Consider the following 20434-nt stretch of genomic DNA (forward strand, 5'->3'; position numbering starts at 1 on the left):
ACCCTCAGAGGGCTACCAGCATAATAAAGGAAATACAAACTATGGTTTATCCATCCTTTTTATAAATCGTAACTCCGTATACATAAAACAAGACAGTCAGTCAATTATTTTAAAAGACAGCAATTGAAATACCAGGAGATACTGAAAGTACACCATTTTCTTAGCTGTTACTAACTATAAGTATTGAAAATCTTGTCAACATTCTGGCTCTGAAAACTCTTATCTTTTCAAAATCACCATCACTGCCATCACCCACAATCGTCTGCTAATGTCCTAGGTAACACTCTTTATTGCCCAAAGGAAAAATGTTTGTTCAGCAAATATTAATAAACTATAAGCTCCTCGAGGGCAAGGCCACATCTTGTTAGTCTTTATATTCCCAGAGCTGGTGCAGCAGTTGACTCACAAGTAGTATTATGTTAAACAGCAGAATGAAACAAAACAACAAACTGGAAACCACCTAAAGAGTCATTAACAAGAACGTCTTTGGGATGAATTTTTCAGCCATGAAAAACAATGAATACCATATACATGTAAAGATTGATTAACTATACTGTTATTTGAAAGTAACACACTGCGAAGTAATGACTACAGTATGATCTTATCTATGTTTTTAAAAAGATATCTAAAAAATAGGGCTTCCCTGGTGGCGCAGTGGTTGAGAATCTGCCTGCCAATGCAGGGGACAAGGGTTCGAGCCCTGGTCTGGGAAGATCCCACATGCCGCGGAGCAACTAGGCCCGTGAGCCACAACTACTGAGCCTGCGCGTCTGGAGCCTGTGCTCCGCAACAAGAGAGGCCACGATAGTGAGAGGCCCGCGCACCGCGATGAAAAGCGGCCCCCGCTTGCCGCAACTAGAGAAAGCCCTCGCACAGAAACGAAGACCCAACACAGCCATAAATAAATAAATAAATAAATAAAAATTAAAAAAAAAAAAAGATATCTAAAAAATGCACAAAAGCAAATATAGGTGAGACTTTTCAAAAGGAGAAAAGGAATAAAAAGGCACTTAATCAGTAGCTGCCTTTTTGCTACTGCACTCACGGTCCTAACTCTTTGAGGGAAGCTGGCTTTCCAACTTCCCTTACCTCTCCCTACCAGTCCTAAGTTTCCATTTAAACAATTTCTTGCCTTCATGGAATCTTTTCTCATTCTCTCCTTCTGTCATTGATACCTAGTCAGTTCTCCATTTGGGATTCTACCCTACCGTGTATTTTCTCTGAGCAATATTAGACACACATGGGGACACACACACACAGATATCCTTTTCTAACCAGAGCAAAGCAACCCCTATTCCTATCACATTCTCTAAATCTTTTCTACATCCAAGTCCCTACTCCTATCCATAAGTAGCACATCTCACTTCTTTTTGAGTGTTTAAGAATAGCTCTTCATAGTCACACAGACTCCCTCTTTTATGCCTTAGAATCTTTACACTTTGTATCTGTCTCTGAGAAATGTCTCTTCTTGCCCTGCCAAAGCTAAGATACATCTTTGATATCCCATGCCTCGTATTTTCCCGAGAGCTTGTTCCACATGCAGCCTTCTATTATTTGCATGTTAAGGTTCTCCTCTCAGTCTACAGAAATATTCAGATGGCTCCTATCTTAAAAAGAAAAGAAAGAAGAAACAATTCTTGCACATATTGCCTCCCTTATTCATATCCTACTACACCAGCAAGTTACGTCCTTTCTGTTTTATTTGTCTCTAGATCTCTTAAAAGTTTAGCCCCGTGCCTGCTTCTTCCTTATGGCCTATCCTTTCCTCATCACGAAGGCTCTTCACTGTCTCAGAGTGGCCTGTTCAGTAAAGTCCAAAGGCCTTTCCCCGGTAACCCAGGCTCAGCCCTGCCTTTGCACTCCTCTCATATCCTCCCCAGCACAGCCTGGGTGATCCCAACTGAAACACGGGCTGTTTCCCACACACACTGTTCCTCTCACATGTTCCCTCAGATTGGCACACTTTCAGCAAGCAATGTTTGCCTACTAAAATTCTACCCGTGCTAAATAGCAGCTTGCTTTCTCCAGGCCATTCTATGCAGATATAACAATGCCCCCAAGCCTCCTGAAAGGCACATATTCTCTATAGGGTAACTCAGTCTACTACAGAACTACAGAACTTGGAGCAACCTAAGGGTGGATCCTGGATCAAACATCTTTGTATTGTCATGTAGTACTTTGAATATTGCCACGCATAAAGCAGGCACTCAGCCAATATTTGTTGAAATGAAAGAAAAAGAACTGCCGTATACTTCGGTACATAGCATGAACATAAGTGGAGACAGCAAGAAATATTTTTCTGAACCCTACTGGGGAAACGATCCTCTTGGACATAGAAAATTGTCATCTGGTAACCTCTAACCCCTGGGGTAGTCCCAGGACAATTGGGGCAGTCCCAAACGAGACCTCCCATTACACTGCCTATGTGTCTTCTCTTGACACACTCTTTCCCAGGACTCCAGGGAAGAGTGTTGAATTCAAACACCTTGAGGTAACTTCAACTCTTCTTTCCATCTGACTTAGTATGTCCCAGGATAATGCAGCTTAAATTATAAACTATGGATGGAGACAGAATTATATAAATATTAGGGTCTGCCAGGAAACTGAGTATGTTCCAGGACTTATTACTGTGAATTTACCATTATTTGGAATTGACAGAAAGGACCTAGGCTGTGATGTCTACATGGATCAAAACTCAAGTGGGGGTCCTGTGCAATCACAGTAAATCTAGCATACTTTTTGGCTTATGTGTGCCTAATCTCACGAAATTTATTTCATTTCTGTAAGACTAAAATCTACCAGATATGCAAAGTAACTAAGTCTAGGGTGGGTGTGGTAGTAACTTAATCTGAGAAAAAGTATTCCATGTAATAAACTATTACCACTGAATATGAAACTGCAATGAATACTGAACCTTATATAGTAACTAAAATCATTTGGAGTCAAAATTCCTTGCAGCAGTACCCAGTCCAATTTGATATATCTAAAAATAATCACAAAGGATTATTTCTCCAGGACAATTGGTTCTAAAAGTCTTTTGCCTTCATGTTATTAATGGCAGCTATAATACTATCTACAATTTATTGAGTTTCTACTTCGTGTGACAAGCACTGTTTTAAATCCTCTTCATGATTATGCATTTAATCCTCATAACAATCATTAACGGAAGATTTTTCTTCCTTATTTGAAAGATGAGGGACCTTAGAGAAATTAAGTAACTTGCTTAAGTGTATGTGCGTGTGTGTGTGTATATACATACATACATCTGATAAAGCAGCTCAGCCAGGATATGTAGTCAGATTTCTTTGATTCCAAACTCCACACTAATAACCACAGGCAAAAGAAGCAAATCATTAAATATATCATATGTAAGAGCATTGGTGTTCCATACTAAAATTTCTTTCTTTATATATCCTGTTGCCATTTTGAAAGAACTTCTCATATCTTTCCTGAAGCTTACTAATAGAGTGAGACAGAACTACAGGTTAGCTAGTCTTTTCCATTATTCAGTCACCTGAACTAGAGTTTCCCAAACTGTAGTCTGTATTTCATTGGAAGAGATTATTTTAATCAATAGAGAAACAAAAAGAATTATTTTAATAGATTAATTCATCTAAATAAATCTTTTTATTAAAGATAAATCACTGACATAAATGTGATTTTAGGTGATACACAAATAATTTTATTTCACATAAATGTACTTTAACTGTGTATCAAAAAAACTAACCAGAACATCAAATCAATGAATTCACAGGAATATAAAGTTTTCTTTTTAAATAAATTCATTTCAGTGTAAAAGACAAACTATATTTAATTTCAAAATTGTGCAAGTACCTACATCTTAAAAATGGGAAGGTGCTTCACAAAGAACGGAAAATTAAGCAATGCAACAGAAACGTGACTTCCCAGCACGGAGCGCACACTGTGTGTTTGTATCAGAAGGACAGATGGAACCTTTACCTGTGTTACATCCACCCACACCAGAACTCACCTCTGGTGACTGCGTCTAGGGCACAGCCACTTCCTGTTGCTCCTCCTCCGATGACAAGTACATCGAATTCAGACGTGTTTTTCAAAGTCAGTATCTGAGCTTCTCTGGAAGGAGGCTCCCGGTTAACAGGTTCTGAGACGCAGTCTGCTGCTTCAACAAAGGCCAGGTTCACCTGAGGTAAAAGACCATTTTCAAATGTTTGCCTGGAATGCCAATTTAATAAATTTTACGATATACTAAAAAAAGATTTGTAATGGAGATAAGGATAACCGGAGCTAGACCAGAGTCTACAGTCCACACGGAGTGAGTGATAGAACCAACTGCCTTGGAGAAAAAAAAGTCCTTAAAATTCTGTGGGTTTTTTTTTCCATGAATCATAACTATTTAACCGTGGAACACCTGGTTTCAGATTCAATATCTCAACTGATCGTTTTGGTTTCATATACAACCAAGTTCACTTAATTCCCACACTGTACAGCAATTCCCAGATACCTTGTCTAAGACAATTTATAGGAGAACATAAGGAAATGTTTTACCCGGTAGCAGCCATTCATTCAGATAACATTTAAAAGTGTGGAAAGGAGGAGGAAAAAGCACTTTATGCCTTTCCGCAGTTTCTTAAAAGTATATGTTCTTCATTCCTTAATTCCCCTGACAAAAATATATTCTTGAGTTTGGGGATCTATAAGTTAAAGTCAGTACAATTAAAAAGAATCTGTTCAACAGACGTTATTATCCAGTTTAATAATCAGCTCCGGCCGATGGGAATAATACTATATAAAGATTTTAGTCAGAGGCTTCCCCATTCAACGTTTTAACAGAAAATTATAGATTTTATATATTTAAAACACACTATTTCAATTTGTGGAAGCTTTAACAATAATATAATTAAAGCCAGCCATAGTCCCCCTAAAGGATAATGACCTTCCTTATTTCTAGTTCTTTCATTAGAATATAAGTTATCATCCTAAATAGAAAATGATGCTAGTCTTTATATAAAAAAAAGTAGTAAGTCAGAGTCAAAAGCTTAGAAAAACAGATATGCATCTGTTTTTTCTCCAAAATGCGAATACTAGGTTCGTTCACTATACTGAACAGTGCTGGTCACTGTTGCTCTAACAGTTAGTATTCCACAGATGTGTGGCTTCTATTTTCTTTTCTTTAAATCACAGCATCAGCACAACCCACAAGGGCAGTGTTCTTCCCATTCTGCTGAAGGGCCATGTATGAAGCTCTGAACCACAAGGCCAAGCTTCTTCCAGAAAAGGTGGTCTTAGCTCTGACCAAGAGACTGTCCTGATAAGTGATTTTTTATTCATTTAAATAAAATAGACCAAAGTGCTCCTTACAATTGGATTTAATTATTATCAGGCCAATTGGATTTCTATTTAAAAAAACCCTAAAAGCCATAGAGCACATTGAAAGAAACCTGGATTAGAATCAGAGGGTCCTGGCTTATATCTTAGCATTTGTGCTTACTAGTAAAGGGACTTTTGACCGATTATCTCTCTGGCTTTGGTTTCTTCATTTGCAACATGGGATGAAACCCCTGTGATGCCTCTATCTCTTTATCTTTGGGTTACCCTCAGTAAGGGAATAATGATATGAAAGTAGGTAGTAAACTATGAATTACACCAAAGAGGGGTTGTATTACTGTTAAATAATTTGATTCTTTAATAGCAGGGAACAGGAAACTTCCAAAACATATTTTACTAAGTATCATAAATACAAAATGTTATAATCTGGTACCATAATTTTTCAGACTATTAATTCAGATTCCAAACCACAAAAATCTTGTGCTTCCTTATATAACTCCTCCTAATTGTCTGCTAAAAACCATTTCCCCATGTTCATATTTACATGCATTTAAGGTAACAAGCTAAATAAATGTAACTGGCTAGGTGCTATGGAGAATATAAGATGCCTTTCAGTCATGGTCTTTGTTTTCCATCATCTAATGAGAAGAATGAAAAAAACCATACACACACACACACACACACACACACACGGTAAACACATACAAGAACAAATGCCAAAATAGAGGGGAAAAAAAAAAGCACCAAGCTATGACCATTCAGATTAGAGAGGGAGAGTCTTTCATCTGAGGCTTTCAACTGGGCCATGACAGATGGATAAGACTTGAACATGAGACTGACAAGTGACTAAACTGCCAGAGCATTTTCACACATCAAAAGAATTGTGCTGACATTTGCTGCTTGGTAAGTTTTCTAGAAATAGTTGAAAATAAATGTAAGGACGGTACTATGGTAGAGTTCATTAGAACTTGGCAATACTAACAGATCCCATTCTACTCTGCTCACAGGTTGCAACCATGGAGATTAAACTCAGCAGAATCTCTTCTTCAGCAAGTACACCAGATCTGATGGGCATTTCTCATGCCTTTTGTGCATCTCTCCACTGACTATGCTGTTTCTCCTGTCCTCATCCCCTGCCTCATACTTCTCAACGGTACGCTCTAACCTGTCTCATCTTAACAAACGGTAAAAAATGTCTCTTACATATATTTCTAACAATCAGCCTGAAAATTCTTGAAGTAACTGTATACCCTTGCTTTTTACTGCCTCACCTCCCATTCACTCCCCAACTCAAGTTTAATATGGATTTTCACATACACCAGCACCGCCACCATGACCAGACCACCAACACTGACCAATGTCCACTATGCTGCCAAACCCAGGGAGCACTTTTCATCCTTCATTTCAGTTGTCACCTCAGCACATTCACCTCAGCATCCGGAAGATGGCAGTCTGAAATGACCTCTCTCTCTCTCTCTCTCTCTCTCTCTCTCTCTCCCTCCAGCCTCTTGAACTCACTCTCTAGTTTCCTTCGGATGTCTGTCTGCTGTCCAACATTAATCGCTGAGGTTCCTCTTGAGTCTGTCCTACTCACTCTTCTCAGATCACTAAAAACTCTCTCTAGGGAACATCATCTTCCTCCATATTATCAGATATCTTTCATACCACCCTGACCCTCAATTATGCTCCCCTATTCCAGAACCTGGATATCAAACTCCCTACTTGGCACCTTCATTTCGATGTCTCACATTATCTTAAAATTCTACTGATAACTTTATCTCCCCAAACCTTTTTCCCTATAAATTTTCCTCATTTCAATGAAGGTACCATTTTATATCTAGTTTCTTGTGCCACTCTCTTAAGTCTCCTATCTGGTCAATCATTGAGTTCTATAAATTCCACCACCTAAAAAAATTCTCACATCTAGTCACACCATCTTCACTGCCTTTCAAGTCCAGGTATCTTCCCTTTCCTCTATATTAAAATGATATCCTCCTACAGGTCTTCACACAGTTACCATTCCTCCTTCCAAGTCATTCTCCATACTGCAGCTGGGGTAATCATGTAAAAACCCAAATAATGTCATTTCCACGTGTAAAACCCTTCAAGAGCTTTCGACTTAATATAACATAAAGGTGAGCATCTTTAGTTTCTAAGATGCTTCATAGTTTTTCAGAGTAGCTTAAATCTAACAAAGAAATGGACAATACCAAGTGCTGGTGGTGATACAACACAATTGGAACTCTCTTATATTGCTGATGGAAATGTAAAATAATCCAGCCATTTTGGAAAACAATTGAGAGTTTCTAATAAAGGTGAACATACACTTACCATACAGTGGCCCCCCCAGGTGATTTACTCAAGAGAAATCAAAACCTGTGTTCACACAAAAATCTGTAGGCAAATATTTACAGTGGCTTTATTTATAATTGCCAAAAATTATTAAAAACCCAAACATCCTTCAACTGGTGAATGACTAAACAAACTCTGGTGCATCCATGCACTGGAATAATAACTGGCAATAAAAAGAACAAATTACCGATAGTCACAACAACATGAATGGATCTCAAAAGCATCACGCTAAGTCACAGGTTGAGAAATTACGGCTTTCCACCCAAATGTGGCTGCTACTTATTTTAATAAAGTTTTATTGCAACACAGCCACCCCCAATCATTCATGCCTAGTACACGACTGCAATAGCAGAGTGGAGTAGTTGCAACAGAGAAGGTATGGCCTGCAAGCCTAAAACATGTACTGCCGGGCCCTTTAGAGAAAAGTTTGCCAATCCCTGTGCCAAGTGAGAGAAGAAAGACTCAGAAGTCTACATAGGGCATGATTCCATTTACATGATGTTCTGTAAAAGCAAAAGTATATGGTCAGAAAACAGATCAGTGATGGTCAGGGTCTGGAGATGTGGTGGGGAGGAATGACTACAGAGAACATGAGAGCTTTTGAGGATGATAGAAATGTTCTATATCTTGACTGTGGTGGTGGTTATATGACCATATGCTCTTGTCAAAACTCACAGAACTGTACGTTATAAAGGGTGAATTTTACTGCATGTAAATTACACCCCAAATCATACCTCAATAAACTTGACTTAAAAAATAATAAGTAACCATATACACAGCAATTCTGCACCAGGCATATTATTTATTATTTATAATGCACCAGGCATAATATTTATTATTATTAGGGTTTTACTTTTTTCACTCACTTGATCCTCACAATGACTCTGTGAGCTAGGTACTACTATGATTTCTATTTTACAGAAGGAGTAACTGAGACACAGAAGTTAAGCACTTGGCCTGTGATTATACAGCTGGTATATGGTAGAGCTAGGAATTGAACTTATGCAGCCTGGTGACACAGACTAAGTTTTACATCATCACAACATACTGATTCTACGTATAATTTGAGAAAAATTAAGAAATAGACTAAATAGTTATAATAGGATGAGATATCACCAGTTACCAAATGCAGAAAGTTTTGGGGGTGTTTTGTGGTATGGTTCTGTCGTGGAGGTTTTGCTGAACAATCCTTCCAAAAATATATTTTTTTAAATATACGGCACTATTGAGGGTAATTTATTTAATTTCTGACACTACATTTAAAATAACACTTTATTTTTGTTTATTTTTTTCATAAAAGCTGGAAAGTGTTGCAACTGAGAAGCTAAGCACCAAGTTTATTTTAGAGGCAGTAAACACAGCCTAGGGCCCTCCTTATAATTATGACAAGAGAAAGACTCATTTGGGCTTCATATGGCTTTGAGTCACAGAAACACATCTGCACTCTACCTTCCCTAGAATATGTCGATTGAGGAGAAATAAAAGGAAAGCAGTAGGAATAAAACAGTAGTGGTAAGTAACAGCACGCTTTAAGAAAGGGGGCCTTTGTGCTCCAAATCTTCCCAGACCTACTAATCAAACTTCGCAGACAAATTAATCAATGCAGTTGATTAAACAGGAATCTGGACTGATCCAGAGATTCTGGGAGAAGGCTTGGAAAGGCAACATGCCCTAAGTCACCTAAGAAGACACCTCACGCACCACTGCACTTCCTCATCCAGTGGAGGCCCTCAAGGATTCTATAGACTGGAGGACAAAACAAAAAGATAAAGAGGAAATTATAATATTGCTTAACAGGTGGATTAAAGATAGAGAAGAAGCTATAAGAGCCATGGGAGGCATGAGCCAGACCTGAGAAGGTTTCCTGGAAACCACAGCTAAATCAGGTCAAGAAAGACTAATAGGCATTAGCTGGGTGAAAATGCCAGGAAAGGAAGTAGGCACAGCATGTGCTAAAACCCAAGTCATTGTAGTGAATTGGTCAGCATACTACTTTCTTAAAAACGTGAGTTACACATCCAATATTTAAAAATTGTTCTCCATATCTGTGAGTCTATTTCTGTTTTGTAACATTTGTTCATGTTTTTCAGATTTCACATATAACTAAAAATATACAGTATTTGTCTTTATCTGACTAATTTCAATTAGCATAATACCCTCCAGGTCTATCCATGTTGTCACAAATGGGAAGATTTCACTCTTTTTTTATGGCTAATATTCATTGCATATATATACGACATCTTCTTTATCTATTCATCTGTCAGTGGACACAGGTTGCTTCCATATTTGCCTATTGTAAATAACGCAGCAATGAACACTGGGGTGCATGTATCTTATTGAATTAGTGTTTTTATTTTCTTCAGGTAAATACCCAGGTCACCAGAGGGGAGAGGGTGGGAGGATGGGAGAAAGAGGTAAAGGGAATTAAGAGGTACAACTACCAGTTATAAAATAAATAAGTCACAGGGATGTAATGTACACCACAGGGAATGTAGTCATTAATACTATACTAACTTTGGTGCAGAATCTATAAAAATAGCAAATCACTATGTTGCACACCTGGAACTAATATAACATTGTGAGTTAACTATACTTCAACTTAAAAATAATATAAATAAATGACATAAATTGCTATATTTCACATAAAAATTAGGATTTCTATCTGAGATCAATCTGTTGAAACTGAACAGCAGCTGTTGCCCTTAGGCAGGGCTGTGCACCCTTGTTAGCCCAGGATTCCCACTCACTGGCTTCACACTTTCATCATCCCAGCCTGGCCCCTGCAGGCATGTAAGTTTGCTAAGCCTGGTCTAAAGACAGGACAAGTCCAGCACTATCAGATTCAGGATCTATTACCTAATTCAGCCACTGACGCCGGAAGGAAGCAGAGCCCAAGACACAAAGCAAACTGCCTTGTGCCTAGCATAAGTCCAAGCACAGATCCAAAACAAAAAATTCTTATCTTGGTAGAATTAGGAGAATATCTAATATTTAATATTACTTTGATGTTGTTATTTCTGATGATATTTAATTATCGTGAGCTGTGGGGAAGTAGGTGGGGTTTTTTTTAACTTGTAAGCAAAGGTTCCTCTACATTTTAAAAACATAAAATTCCTCCAGCATTCTGATAGCAAACATATGGCTTTTGTCAAGAGACTGGCACATAGAAAACCTATACAGAATTGAAAGCCGAGTTCATAATCTTTGAGAGTTTACATCCCAGAGAACAAAACGGGATTCAGAATGAGATCAGTTTTACTATGTCTGTACACCATTAGACTTGCAAATTTAAAAAAATATATATCCTAGACATTTGCAACTTCAGGTGAGACCGAAAACAAGATCTAATAATTAGTGTCTATTTCTGAAAGAAGTGCATACTTAAAGACCACATGCAATTACCAACCAGGTCGTCCTGTAATCATGTAGAGTAATAATTGGAGAATAAAGTAGGGTTTCATGCAAATCACTTCTTACTGCAACTATCACTCTCTCTCTCTCTTTCTCTCTCTCATTATGTGATTGAATCATATATATCATATATATTGATAATGGAATCATTAGATTTAAGGGGAATTGCTTCATGTTTCGTTGTCACTGAAAAATACTATATTTCCATATTCCTGGAAAGGAAATGCAATAAGCAACTCCTTAGAATGAATCCTAAGATGTTTTAATGACCTTTCACCTCCTGAATCACTTTGATTCTAAACAATGGTGTTTCTTCTTATACTTACAGGACAGTAAGCAACATTTCACAATATAAACGTACTGGGTGAGGGATTCATGATTACTCAGTAGAAAGACTGGCTAACGGGTGGACCGTCATCTCCACTGGGGACCAGACAAGAGAAAATAAGACAAGTCCATCTTTCTAGGGTGGCTGAGAAAAGAGCTCTAGCTCACCTTGAAGGTGCTATCGCGCCTTTAAGTGGTTGTGATTCCTTTAAGAAATCGCAAAGAAGCTCTTTTAATACCAATCACAACATAGCCAAATCATTAAATTATAAAACTTTTTTATAGCTGAAAAATAGGGAAAACCCTTTGGCTTTGTCTGAATCTACTTCAAATAAAATCGCATAACTACATGATCTGAGGTTTGAGGGATACGTTTTACCAGTTTTCAAATAAGTATTTTAAAGGCATAGAATATGTGTTTGGAGGTGTCTGAACTTGATATTGCTCTTCAATTCCAATAGTGTGCTGAGAGTGAAAGGATCTGGAGAGGGAGCCTGAGAGCAGGGAGTGCAGAGAGGGAAGAAGGGCTGCTGCTAGCCCACACACTAACAAGTCAGGTCCCTTGGGTCTTACCATGACACAGAAGGGACTCATCCTTTGACCAGTGAGGAAACTGAGTTTTGTTATTCTTTGGACAAGTAACTGAGAGAATCAGAATCTGATCCCTGGTTTGACTCCAAATCCCATGTCCTCAGCTCTGCTAGGTTATCTTTCCCTGTATGTGTGGGTTACCTAAGGCTCTAGATCCACCCGCCTCGCAGGCACCAGCAATGCAGGGAACAGCTGATGGCAGCCAGTGGAATCAGAAGTCTGAGGGAACCTGCTTTGCCCATGGCCAACCACACCGGGCAGTGACACCCAGGGTTCCACGAAATAGCACTTTTCCTTAAAAACTTCCCTAACACATACATTTGGAAATGGATACAGAACTGAAATGGGACTCACTTTCCCCCCAATCCCTCTCAGGTGAATAAAATGCTGACTCAATGGCCAAAGGACCATTTCCAAGTTTCACAATCCAGATGGTCCTTGGCTGCATTTTAATTTTAAGTTCAACAATAGTTTGGGGTATAATTTGTGATGCACGTTTTCCATTTCTCTGTGAATTATGTCATCAAATATATACACATTTATAATTTTTCTAGTTTATACTCACAAGCATATAATTGGATCTCAGAACTTCTTTGTTGAAAAATCACAGATTTTGAAATAAAGCATGTAAAATTATTTTGCCTAACATCGCCTAACATCTCAAAGCATCTATTTTCTTAATTTGCAAACTCTACCAAAAGGGGGCCTACCTAGCATTAACACAATGTAACTATTAAGCTGGAGAGGGAAGCTAGTAGACTTTTCCCAAAGCATTTCTAGAAAGTTTCCTCAGTCCCACAATATCCCTAAAAAGTTTCTTAAGGAGGCCTTAAAATGGATAAATAGTTGAAAGTGAAATGCAAAGTCAAATCAAAATGAATGTCAATGTTGCTCAGTTAGCAACAGCCTACAAGCTCACCAGCTGTCAACGCTAATCATAGCTCAGTCGTTGACTCACTGTGTGACCTATCGCAGTACAGTTAACCTCGCGGATTTTGTATGCCAGCAATAAAATAGCATCACAGACTCCTCGAAGGCCTGATGTGAGTTATAACTCAAAGATATTGCCATGGCCCCACTTTGGGAGCTAAGTGTTAAATAAAAACCAAAATTATAAGGAAAATGATAGGATGCACTTCAAAGAACATTTCCAGCTCTGTCTGCATAATTTCAGTACTTTCATGAAACATGCCTCTGAGAAATGGTTAACCATATAGAGTTAGTTTCAACTCGCCTTATGGAAAATACAATGTGCTCAGAATCCTCATCAAGCTTTAGATATCAGACACAGCCCCAACATATTTAGTTGTGTTTTTAGGAGAAAAACAATTCTTCCAGGAATCTAGGCACAGGGTTCTAAACAAGAGAAGAAAATGAATTATACAGTCTTTGGCATAAACTCTATCAATAAAACTGTCATCAAAAAAATGCAGCTTATTTGTCAAACTGATTAGAAATTAAAGTCAGGACACAGATTTAATGGCTGGATGCTTAAAACTTTTTCTCTTCTTCCAGAGAACACTGCTGGATTACACTTCCCACCCTCCCTTACAGTTGGCTAGAAGTGATCCAGTGGGTCAAAAAGCTATAGAACATGGAGAAGCCACTAGAATAAAGGGACATAGGTCCGTGAATAACTACAAGAAACAATTCCCCACCTATCCACACTGAAGTGTAATGTGAGCAAGAAAGAAACCTTCATTATAAGCCACTGAGCTTTGGGAGCTGCTTATTACACCAATTAGCTTACTCCACTTAATACACAAATATGAGATATATTTAGCATTGCAACCCAAGATTTGCAATTCCCATACTTTGTATACAGTCCAGAATCTTCCTCTGACGGGTTAGGCCCCACCATATATAGAAAAATAAATCCATAGAGATAAAGCTCCAAAAGGACAGAAAAGCAAATGCAAGCCCCAGGAAACCATGGTGCAGAGACATTTCTTCCTTCATGTTTGACGTAATGCTAATGCTGACAGCTCTCTAAGCAGGCAGATGAACCCTGAAGCCTACTATTCAACCACTAGTCCTTTCTCCTCCTTAAAATACATTCTTCATGTGGTCTCTAACACTACAGTTCCCACCTAAACGTTAAAATCAACAAAAATGTAGACTGTTTAAGAACAGTTCCTGTTACAGCACTTTTATAAGATTTTTTTAAGAGAAATGCTGTTTATGAACCTATGAAAAATGCCTCTGGAGATGTAAGACTGTTTACTCAGAGAGAACAAACAAGTCTGGTAGCCAGAACTGCCTCACAAAGTTAAAAGCAATCTGGTAAGCAGAAAGCCAACGTGTCACGTGATAATTTCAGCTACATTAGTGCTCAGGAAGATTTCTACTGAATTTCAAACCCACAGATACTCTTTAGCTTAGGAGCCAGAAGAATGTTTACAACTGAGGTTAAATTCTTAAAGATACTAAGTGCATTCAAAAAATAAATAGTTATATTCAATCAAAGATACTATTGAAAAGTGATACTTAAGTAGAATTTTTACAATTGAAATTTTCTCAGTTGACATCTTGTCCTAGATGCTATGCTTATGATTTTAAGTATAACTTAAAAAAAATTTAAAGCACTTTTAGTTTTACAAAAAAAATTGAGAGGACGTTCCAGAGATTTCCCATATACCTCCTGCCCCACATACTCACAGCCTCCCCCATTATCAACATCACTCACCAGAGTGGCACATTTTTGACCAAAGATGAACCTACACTGATACATCATAATCACCCAAAGTCAATAGTTTACTTAAGGGTTCACTCTTGATGTTGGACATTCTATGGTTTTGGACAATGTATAATGACATGTATCCATCACCACAGTATCACACAAAGTATTTTCATTGCCCTAAAAATCCTCTGTGATCTGCCTATTCATCTCCCTGCATACATCCCTGGCAACCACTGATCTTTTTACTGTCACCAAAGTTTTGCCCTTTCTGGAATGTCATATGGTTGGATTCATACAGTGTGTAGCCCTTTCAGATTGGCTTCTTTCACTGAGTAATAGGCATTAAGGTTCCTCCATGTCTCCTCATGGCTTGATGGCTCATTTCTTTTTAGTGCAGAATAATGTTCCATTGTGTGGATGGACCACAGTTTATTTATTCATTCGCCTACTGAAGGCCATTTTGATTGATTCCAAGTTTTGGCAATTACGAATAAAGCTGCTATAAATATCCATGTGCAGGTTTTTGTGTGGACATAAGTTTTCAGCTTCTTTGGGTAAATATCAATAGGTGTGACTGCTGGATCATATGGTGAGAATATGTTTAGTTTTGTAAGAAACCACCCAACTACGGCGTTCCAAAGTGGCTGTGTCATTTTGCATTCCTACCAACAATGAATGAGGGTTCCTGTTGCTCCACATCCTCACTAGTATTTAATGTGCTTATGATTTTGATTGGTTGTGCTTACAATTTTGATTTCTCTTTGATTGATATTCATCTTAACTTAAGGTTTCTCTAACCTCTACCAGTTTCTCTGGCCAGCACTTAATGTAAGCAGCATTATGCCAATCAAAAGCTCAGCTATTTAAAGAAACCTGGTGTTGTACCTTTCTTATTACGCCAAAGGCTAGGTCTATTTCAAATTTTTTATATCTTATATCAGGGAAAAGAAAGAAGTATAATAGATACTAAAGACCTGCTAACGTGTCAGGTACTGTGATCATTAGCTTGTATATTCTGAACTGGTTAGTGTTTGGCAGGGGGGAAAAGCCTGGGAGTAAAGTGACAGTATCCTTACCTTATAAAGAAACTAGAGTTCTGGACACTTTCATAACCTGTGCACCGTAACAAGCTCACCAAAGCCCGGCCACACTTGTTTAACAGACACATACAGGGAGCAAAATATCTTTTCATTTGAGGATCCATTAAAATAACCCCCAAAGTAGATCTTACTTTGACTAGATGTAATCATTCCATTTTTTTTGCTGCTGCACCAATCCTATCTTTTGAATTTTGGGTTATTGGTACTACCAATCAAAAGACCCTTGTTTACTAGGATCTCTTACAAATAATGTATTGAGAGGGAGAGACTGAGATTAAAACAATGTTCTCAAAATTCCTATGGATTTTAACTTTCATGCATCACTTTGCCTCTCATTAGCATACGTGTTTTTCCTCACAAAGGTGGTATATAGGTTTACCTGTAATTCAACTCACCTAATGCTATCAACTCACTAACATCACCACTATCGTGTTTTTCATGTTCCCTTAATTACCATGCATAACAAACTAAACTATAGCCTTTAGTAATCCACTCAAAGTATAGGCTGTCTCTTACAAAGTGAGAGGCTATTTTGCAAAGCATGAAGATCCTGTCATTAACAAATATTACTACATCATTGGCTTTAGGAAAGAATAAGTTTAATTGTATTCCCCTTCAAGCTAAATTCTGATTTACCCCCAAAAACCAGGTTTACACACCCCCCAAAAAAACAGAGCTTTCTAAATTGTTTCACCATAGAATTACAGCAAATAGTGTTGTACTATATATTCATTAATTTATCAAAAAGACTATATTCACATAACTTTTTAGGAACATATCACCATATAAATCAAGTCTGCCATAAATTATATAAGCTTAAATGGAAAAAAAAAAAACCACAGTGGGAACTTCAAGGAATTTATTACTTACAACAGGAAGAAAGTTGAAGCCAATAATTGGGGTTGTCTACCTTGTTATTGGCTCATCTTCAGATCAGGAATCAAGTAGAAGAGAAAACAGAAGGGTGTTTGTGTGACCGTTTGTAGCCATTCTCCTACAAGCTCAGATGAAGGACAGGCCATTTGCTACTAAACCTCAAAGTCTTAACACGGTATCCCTGAACCCAAGGGTCTCCAAAGATGAGAGCAACTTTCGTGTTAACTATATATTCATATAGTCATTCATACTTTATATTCATATCACCTGGGAATAACTAACACATTTGGCAAGTTTACTATATTCCAGGAATTCTCCCAGGCTCTACTGCTCATCGACAGTCCTATGAGGGAAGTACCACTGTTCTCCCCATCTTGCAGATGGGGGAAAAATGAGGCCTAGAGAATTTAAGAAAATTGCCCATAGTCACTCAGCTGTTCAGAAGCAGAGCTGGGTGTCAGATGCAGACAGCCTGCAAAGACGCTCCAAAGATTGTGTTCTCGTCTTTTCTGTTACGTTGCTGATGAACAGAACATCAATGAGAATCTCTCATTTCCTTGATTCTAATAATATCACTCCTCACACTGAAAAGAGACTCCCTGCCTATGCATGGTGCAGACAAGAAGAAAAAAACATTCACATCTGGGCTTTGAGAAAGCTCTCTGTGGTTCTCAGGCTTCACCTCAGAGCTGGCTCACAAAGCCCACCACACCTCCAGAGTGGGTAATGGAAGGAACACTCTGAGCGCGTGCTACATGACAGGGCCACCCTCAGACCTAAACAGATCTTTGTTACACCCACCACACCGCTGGGGTTAAAAAGAAGCCCACACTGTTACACCGGTTTCCAGCTAGGACCTAGAAGGTATGAAAGAAATGTGGAGTTTAAAATTTTTTGAAGTTTCCAAAAAAAGGCCTTCAGTGTCTAATGAAAAGACAAAAGCCCGAGGCAGCCCTCAGTTAAAAGTTTTCAATCCTACCCTAGTTTTGCCCCCATTCTTCCCACTCCCCTGAGGAACCCTCCTGCAGCCCTGACTGTAACGCTCTCCACCACTGTTCCTTGTTAAGGTTTACCGCCTCTGAAGCTACCCTGCCTGGGCCCTCTCTCCTAATTTAAACTCCATTCTCCCACCAGCTTGGAATTAGAAAAGGAAGCTGTCCCATGAAGTAACACTTCCCTTTCACTAGATAGTAAGGAACCCCGAGAAAAGCAAACTGTCCCGAGAGGAAGACTGGATGTCTTCTAGGTCCCTTCCAATGAAAAGTTTATCATTAAACAGACCTATACTAAACAGTGAATGACAAATACCTTACTCTTGAAAATCTGCACACCACTGCAGGGGTGTTTGCTTGCTACATCCCTGGTGGGATTTAAGATAGTGCTGGGAAGTTTATATCCCACTACACAGCCTCCTGTTCCTCGGCATATGGCTGGTCTGGGGAAAGGAAAAATCAAGAAGGCTTTGTGGAAACTTAGTCACCTAAGTGTGCGTGAGGAAATAAAAAGAGAGGGAAAATGGAATGAATAGGAAGCCCCTCCAAGACTACTCAAAAAAAATCCTACACGTATCACTGGAGGGGGCCTGGGGTGTGGATGCCATTTGTGGTCACAAACCTCCTTCCCTGCAGGTGGACACAGTCAAAAGAGGCCAACGTTCCATTCGTCTTCTCTCCCCCATCAGCTTCCTCGCTGGAATTGAAGATTTAGGTTGCCCAGCTCCAAAATATAATAACAACAACAACAACAACAACAACAACAACAACAACAATAATAATAACAGCTCTCTCCTTAGGCCATGATCTCCATCCTTTCTAAATCTGACCTTATTTATCTCAAAAGAAAAATAATCTCTAGGCTTCACTTGGGTCAACAGTGGAGACTCTTCACCACTGAAAAACATACCATAAATGTTAATAGCATGCTCGCGTGAAGAAAAGCCACACCACGAAGTAAAGCGGAACAAAAAAATCTTTGCTATCACCTCTAACGTCCAACCTGCCCACAAGAAATGCCAGTCTTCACAAGTGTCTCTATTTCCTCACCTACAGTAGCTTTTATTCAAGCAACTGAGTAAAAGGTAAGTGAACCACATCTTAGTGGATTTCATTGTGTTTTCCATTTAGTTAATCAAAAAAGTATATACAATAGTTTTCCTCTTATTCTTTTCCTTGCAAATACAAGCTAATTTAAAAGGGTTTTGTGAGCCGACCTGGCAGCTAAACACTTACAGCACTATCCCGTCACCAAAGGTGCTGAAACAACTGACCGACTTTAACAATCAACCCGTTTGTATTTGGAATACGACCTCTGCCTGTATTTTAGGAAGGAAGCTTTGCACCAGGAATATCAAATGAGCACAAGCTAGGGGCCAGGGGATGCAGAGCTTCGAGTGCAGGAATGCCAGCAAAATGTGCCTAAGCTTAAAAGCCAGCAGCCAGTTTTCTCAGCCATCAGTACCTTGGGCTTTCAAAACCAACTTATTCTTAAAGGAGGACAGTTTATCGGTTGGAATCATTTCATAAAACTGGAAAGAAGATAAAAACACAAGCCAATACTTTAAGCATTGCTCTCTGGAGAAATAGAGCATGCCTAGTCACATTTCAGGTCACAGCTTCTATAAAATGTTGCCAAATAATGGGTGTCAAGGGGCAGTTTTTTTCTTGACTATTGAAGTCAGGAAAATTTCCTCCCCTAGAATGGCTCTGATTGGCAGATATTCTCTGAGAGAGGACAGCTGAGGCCTGTGGTCATTTTATGTCAATGGCTCAACTGAGCTGGTCTTCTCTCCCCCCTCACACACCCCTCTCTTTTTTTTGCCAATCCCCATGGCTACATCCAAAACTGCTACCCAAAATATGCTCATAGCCGTGGCTTAAAGGGACAGAAATCACTACAAAAAGAATACACACACTTGGGCATATGTCTTAAGCAACTCATTGATTGGATATGCCTATGGTGATTTTTCTCAAAAGAACTTGTCAGATTAAAATTATAAATGACTTGAAACTGCTGGTATCTGTTTCATTTGGCTATTAGGGTGCTCAGGATGTCTAACTTAGGAAGGAGAAAATGACAAAATGTCCCAGGAATCAATAGACCCTTGTTTTGCTTGATTTTACTGACTAAAATTAACCCCTAACTTGATGGATTGGAGGCAGTATCAACTGCTTATTCTATTCTGTGAAGTAAAAGAGAAGTCAAACAACGACGACAACAAAATATATTTCTGAAACAGTATTCCCTAGGTACAAAGTTAAGTTATAAACTCGGAAATAGAACATGCTTACGATTGTTAACAGACATGAACCATGTACAAATTTAGCAACAACTTACCATATTAGACATCGTGACCTTTGGCACTGGCATTTTCCAATATCGTTTTAGATACCACTGGTGAAAGATGGCAGAAGTAATCTAATCTGTTAAAGTCCATGTCCCAAACAGAACTGCACTTCTAAAATAGCCTGAGCAAAGCCAACATCTTTTCACACTTACTTTTAAGGAACCAAAGAAACATTTTAAAAGAAATAGTGCATCAAGCATGTTCAGCAGGTGAGAATGAGCTTCAGTAGCAAGTCAGTAATACCTGCAACATGTATACCTAGGGAAACCTTAAGAGTAATGTGCTGACAGTTAAGAATGAAAAAAACCAGCACAACCTATTCAATATCGTCCATCTTTAGGAGGTAGCACTAGAAATTAGCTTCTTTTTTATTTATAAGCCAGCAAATTGATCCTTCTTAATATGTGTTTTTAACATGGTATTTCCGATTCAGGACCTGGGACTCCA

At 38.6% G+C, this 20434-nt stretch overlaps 1 protein-coding gene across 4 annotated transcripts in view; it reads right to left on the reverse strand.

Moving 5' to 3' along the window:
* Window positions 1-20434, reverse strand: part of GPD2 (glycerol-3-phosphate dehydrogenase 2) — a 200414-nt gene that overhangs the window by 75367 nt on the left and 104613 nt on the right. For all 4 annotated transcript variants that reach the window (XM_068545088.1, XM_068545089.1, XM_068545090.1 and 1 more), the window contains one exon: window positions 3992-4163. In XM_068545088.1, coding sequence (XP_068401189.1) covers window positions 3992-4163 — 172 coding nt within the window. The remainder of the gene's footprint in view (window positions 1-3991; window positions 4164-20434) is intronic.

This window comes from Eschrichtius robustus, chromosome 5, assembly GCF_028021215.1.
Source record: "Eschrichtius robustus isolate mEscRob2 chromosome 5, mEscRob2.pri, whole genome shotgun sequence".
Classification (NCBI taxonomy): domain Eukaryota; kingdom Metazoa; phylum Chordata; class Mammalia; order Artiodactyla; family Eschrichtiidae; genus Eschrichtius; species Eschrichtius robustus.